The sequence below is a fragment of the Leopardus geoffroyi genome, chromosome A2 (assembly GCF_018350155.1).
Source record: "Leopardus geoffroyi isolate Oge1 chromosome A2, O.geoffroyi_Oge1_pat1.0, whole genome shotgun sequence".
Lineage (NCBI taxonomy): Eukaryota > Metazoa > Chordata > Mammalia > Carnivora > Felidae > Leopardus > Leopardus geoffroyi.
Genome location: NC_059331.1, coordinates 1,633,181 through 1,638,378, shown reverse-complemented (window position 1 = coordinate 1,638,378; position 5,198 = coordinate 1,633,181). Strand labels below are relative to the sequence as shown.

The window sequence follows — 5,198 nt, the reverse complement described above, 5'->3', positions numbered from 1 at the left end:
CAACCTGCTGGGTCTGGGGCACGAGGCTTCTTAAATCTTGCACGGAAGGCTCCCCCTCGTCGTGGCTGTGCTAACTCACAGGGTGGAGTGAGGAGATGATTCTAGAAATGCACGGTGTGTGACAGTGGCAATAGGAGTGATAATGGCCGATCCTTTTTACACTGTGTGGGAAGCACTGATCTAAGGAATATGTATTTCATGGAAACTTCTCAACACTCTATGAGGGAGGCAGCATTACTGTGCCCATTTTCAGGGGGTGCGGGGTTCTGAGGTACAGACAGGTGCCAGCCGAGGGTCACACAGCCGGGGTCCCACTCGTGCCTTGTGTGTCCTCAGAGCCCAGGAGCCTGGGGTCTTGACCTACTGGGCAGGGGACCTAGGGATGAGAGGGTCACAGGTCACAGGTCGTCCTGGTGGATGGCCAGGACCAAGATGAGGACAGAGAGGCCCATCCCCTCAGGTGGAGCTCAGGGGGTGGAGCCTCTACCCCAGAGAAACCAGCAAGACACCAAGAGCTGACCCTGGTCCCCGCTAGCCCTTCCGCACTGACTCCCGCCCCGCCCGGAGGTGGGGGGGGTCCTTCAGCCTCTACTCCCCTCCCCAGGTTCCCTCCCCTGGGGACTCTATCTCAGGGACTCCCCCGCACCCCCTCGAGTCCCCCTTCCTCCAGCCTCACCTCCCGACCCCAGCAGGGATGCCCTTCCCCCCTGGGGCTCCCCTCATCTGCCCCGTCCCCCCCCTTCCCCTAACCTCTAGCAGGATTCCACAGGGGTCCCATCTCCGGGTTTTCCTCCCCCCCGCACCTCCGGGATCTTGTCTCCCACCTGCGGCTCTTCCCCCCTCCCCCCTAGGAATCCCCGCCCCTCCCTCTCCTCTCCCTCTGGGACTTCCCCCTCCATCTTGCCCTCCCTTCCTTCTCCTGGCGGGGCTCCCCCAGCCCCGTGACTCCTGGGGGGACCGCCGGGGTTTTCCTCCAGCACCCACGTGGGGCTCCGTGGAAAGGTCGCGGCCTGCGGGCGGGGGCGGGGCCCGCCGGGACACGATGTGGCCAAGGCGCCAGCGAGCCCACCCCGCAGACCTGCGGCGGGAAGACTGAGGCGGGGCGGGGCGGGGCGGGGAGGGCTGGCTGGCTCGAGCGGCCGGCTCCCAGCCCGCGGCATGGGGAGAGTCACCGCGCCTGCAGCTTCGGGAGAACAAGGAGGTGGCCGGCGAGGCCTTACAGTTTCGGTTTAGAGGCAAAACGCAGCACTGTGCCAAGCCCGGCTTCCTTGGGAGCGCGGCTTCCTTTGGGTATTTTTTGCTCGTTGATCTTAGTTTGGGGAAAGAAAAAAAAACTTTTCTTCCCCTTCAGTTCAGTGAAGAAGGCCATCCTGGGACGGAGAAGGCCTGGGCACCGGTCGGGGGGGGGGGGGGGAGGGCGCTCCCTGGGGGTCGCCCCGAGGAGCTCTTCCTACAAGGCTGAGCCCTGGACAAGGCAGCTAAGCCCACCCTGGTCCAGGTGCCCCCTTGACCTCTCTGGACCTCGGGTTGGTGGCGGCGTCGGGGCAGGCAGGGGCTGCAACCAGCCCCCCAGGGGTGCGTCTACGTATGCCCTGAGCGTGGGGTTGGCTCCAGCAGGGCCAGTAACAGCAGTGGCACAGCGGCCAGGTTTCGTAATAAACCGGTCTCTTAATTGCTATGGGGCAGGAGGAGGGAGGATTAAAAAAAAGAGGCAAAGGTTTGTTGGGCTTGGTTGGCGCCGGCTGCAGAGAGAAGGGGCACTGTTTTTGCAAAGGAGCCTGGAGCTGCAAACAGGGACTGAGCAACACTTCCTGGTGAGCCTGCGGGAGGGGGCTTGGGTGCCCGGAGGGGGGCAGAGGTCCCCAGCCCTCTCGGAAGTGGCAAATACACAAGAAACGCGGAAGCTTTAGAAATTTATTACAAGGTCATCGTAGAAGTAAAAATATATGTATCTGTAAGCTTCCCTTCTCTCTCAGTGGTGCAAGTAACAAAATAGATTGTCTATCACGTTTGCAAACGGGGACTTCGTGGGTACAGAGCAACGTCAGCGCCAGCTCCCCAGTCCCCAAGTCCAGTCCTGGCAAGGGTGCAGACCCTCGGTCGCCCGAGTCCCACGCAGACGTCAGCGCCGGTCTCAGTCCACCCCGGAGCGTGCGGTCCGAGCCCTCCAGCGCGGGCGAGGCCACAGCTCCGCCGCTCCAGCTGCTCCGTCACAAAGCCCGGGCTCCGGTTCCCCTCTCCTGCTGGCCCGGTCCCCCTCTTCTCCTGTCACGGTGGCCACAGCTGGCGCTGCTCCAGGCTCACCGCCCTGGGGGTGGCCACGCACTCCCCTCTTCTCCATTGATTCTGCCCCCGCGGTCTCACAGGATGGGTTGTTCTGGGGGGTTGTTCTGGGGGGGAGGGGTCAAATATTTATTTTATTTTTTTTTTTGGCAGCAACTCGACAGCTTCTGATGCCGGGAAGGGTCTCAACGCTCCTGGAGGGAGATGTAGGGGACCCACTGGTTGTTTCCTCGGCTCTCTTCACAGTAACTGGCTACCTCGACCAGGCCGTGGCTTTTCCAGGCGTCTGTGTGAGGATTCTGTGACAAGGGGAAAAAATGGGGTTCAGTGGGAGCCCCAGGAGTGGGCAGGGAGCCTCCCTCTCTCAGGGCCCCTCTGGGGAAAACAGGCCAGCTCGAAATAGCTCCCCGGGTAAGGAGGCCCCCGCCAGGCTGCCCACGGGACATGCCTATCGTGGCTGAGTGCTGAGCTGGTCCGAGATGCGCCAGCTCAACTTTGTTGACAAACACAGGCGCAGGTGCCCGGGGAAGGGTGGGGCAGGTCCAGGCCCAACTCACCGTGACCAGGAGGCAGTGCAGGTCTCGGGCCTCGGTGGTGCCCTGGGTCTCCGCGGGCTCGCCCAGCAGCTGCGCCAGGCGCTGCATGCCTGACACCCGGACGATATTGATGTCGTTGTCGCAGCAAAAGGACTGGATGAGCGTGAAGTGTATCTGCAGGGCGATGTCATCCTCCTCCTCCTCATCGATGGCCAGAAGGCACAGGACCACGCTGTCAGGGTCCCTAAGGGGACCAGAAGGAGGGGACGGATCAGCCGGGGGCTGAGGAGACGCCACTGTGCACGGGGGAGTTTGGAAAAGCGAAGAGAAACCGAAGGCGCGCCAGGGATCGCGTCTGCATGCAGCTGCAGGGGTGGGGAGAGGACGCACGGTTCTAGATGCCTGGGGGGGGGGAGGGGGGGCGGGTAAGGCACCAGCGAATACCGCGGTGGGCGCTTGCAAACGATGCAGCGTCAGGATACTGCAACCTCGGCTCCCCCCCCCCCCCAAAGAAAGCACAGAGACCCTCAATCCACAGTGGGGATGCTTGGGGGAAATCCTAGCCACGTGCGGGAGAGGGGTGCAGCAGAGAGCATGCAGAGCGGAGGGGGTCCCCACCCGCGCCCAGTCCGGGGACGGGGTGTGACTCACACATTCATCAACTTGGCTGACTCGTACACCCCCACGGTGAGGCGGTCCTGGCGCTGCGCGGCCACCAGCAGCTCCTCCACCGCGGCGCTCACGGTCTGCATCCTTGGGGTCAGAGAGAGGAGGGTCAGCGCCCGGCCGGCCACAGGTCGCTCCGGTCCCCGGCCGGCCCGGCTGACCTCAGCCTGCTACTTACTTCTGCGCCGCGTTGTCGCATGCCACGAGCTCTTCCAGCGTCATGTTGCAGTTATAATCCACAGTGGAAAACAGCCCCACGACAGTCCCAAGGGAGAAAATGCAAAATCCGAGGCCGGAAAGCCCAAAACCTTCCCACGGAGCCCGAGCGCTCGTTCAAGACCTTCGGAAGGCAGCGAAATCGTCCCCAAAAGAAGGCAGAAAAAAAATGGCAAAGTCCTCGGCGAGAATAATCCGCGTGGCCGGAGAGGAGAAGATCGCGGCCCCGACTTCAGCGCTCTGAGCTCGCCGCCGCGGGCGCCGCCTTTTATCGACTTCTAAACCAGAGGCGCGGCCTCGGCGGCGCGTCCGCCCCTCCTATTGGCGAGCCAACAAAGGCGAGAGAAAGAAGAGCTACGGTTGGCCGGCGCCGGGGAAGGGGCGGAGCGCCGCGCGGAGGCGCCCACGTGGGCGCGAGACCCGGGAGGAGGGCGCTGGGGAGGGGGGGCGGGGAGCGTTGACTGCCAGAAAAAAAAAAGCAGAAGTTTTCCTCCTGATTTCCCGGCAGCGGCGCCGCGTTTCGGGGCGCGCGCGGGATTTCCAGCGCGCAAGGCGGCGGCACGGACTTTCGGGAGGGGGGGGGGGGGGCCTGGAATCCCCTCCTGGTCCCGGGAGAGTCCCCGGCCCGCGCCTTTCCAGAGTTCCGCTGGAGGCCTGCACGGGGAGGGGGCCCAGTTTGCAAGCTAATCCCTCCCAGGTGGTGTGTGCATTGTCGGGATTCGGGGAGGGATTGGCTGCAGGGACTCCAGACCCTGGGTGACTTGATTTCTGTGGGGCTCTGTGTCCCAACCTGTCTAATGGGCATGCAACGCCGGCCTCATTGGATTGAAGGAAGCGTTAAATCAAAGAAAATAAAGGGTACACAGGAAGTGTTCAATAAAGGGTGGTGGTCGCAGGAGGCCGCTTCGAGGCTCCCAAAATTGGGAGCTGCGAGGGCGGCCTGTGTCGCCACCCGCCCTATGAGAATGCATACCAGCCTCACAGAGTTGCAGGAAGCATTAAAGAAAGTAAGGGGTACACAGTAAGCGTTCAATAAATGTCAGGTGGTGGTAACGGCAGGCCGCCTCGAGGTCCCCTGAAGCAAGGGCTGCAAAGCCCGAGGCACTGTAGGGGCGAGACCGGTCGCCCCCTCCTCACCCCCGGCGAGTTTCAGGGTGGGGCGCGCGTGGGAGTGGGAGGCGCAGGTGGCTCGGCCGCAGCCGGCCCCGCGCCCCCTGCCGGCGCCCGTCACTTCAGCATCTGACCGCACCTGCGCACCTGACGATGGACCCCGAGGTCCGGGGAGACAGCCAGGGCGGAAGGGTGCTTGCCTGCGCAGGACGCTGCCCTTTCGGGTCCGCTTGCAGTGGCGGTCGCCACTTCCATTTCCTCCTTCCGGAGTGGGCGCCGGCATCTACGGAGCGTGTACTGTGTACCAGGCTCCCCGTATCATGGGTCATTGAATTTTCAAAGACCCGGGAAGCACGGTCCGTACTTAAGCTGCAATTAGGCAAAGGG

General features: G+C 63.2%; 1 protein-coding gene across 2 annotated transcripts; it reads right to left on the bottom strand.

The window, feature by feature from the left end:
- Nucleotides 1-1,900: 1,900 nt before the first annotated feature.
- GADD45B (growth arrest and DNA damage inducible beta) lies at nucleotides 1,901-3,958 on the bottom strand. Of its 2 annotated transcripts, XM_045491370.1 has the most exons (4): nucleotides 3,664-3,956; nucleotides 3,471-3,572; nucleotides 2,841-3,063; nucleotides 1,901-2,582 (listed from the first exon to the last, which is right to left on the bottom strand). In XM_045491370.1, the coding sequence occupies exons 1-4, from the start codon at nucleotides 3,705-3,707 to the stop codon at nucleotides 2,469-2,471; spliced, it is 483 nt and encodes a 160-aa protein (XP_045347326.1). In that variant the 5' UTR covers nucleotides 3,708-3,956; the 3' UTR covers nucleotides 1,901-2,468. The 2 variants fall into 2 exon arrangements, with proteins under 2 accessions (XP_045347326.1, XP_045347325.1); XM_045491369.1 differs by having other exon boundaries at nucleotides 2,841-3,572; nucleotides 3,664-3,958.
- Between the last annotated feature and the right edge of the window lie 1,240 nt (nucleotides 3,959-5,198).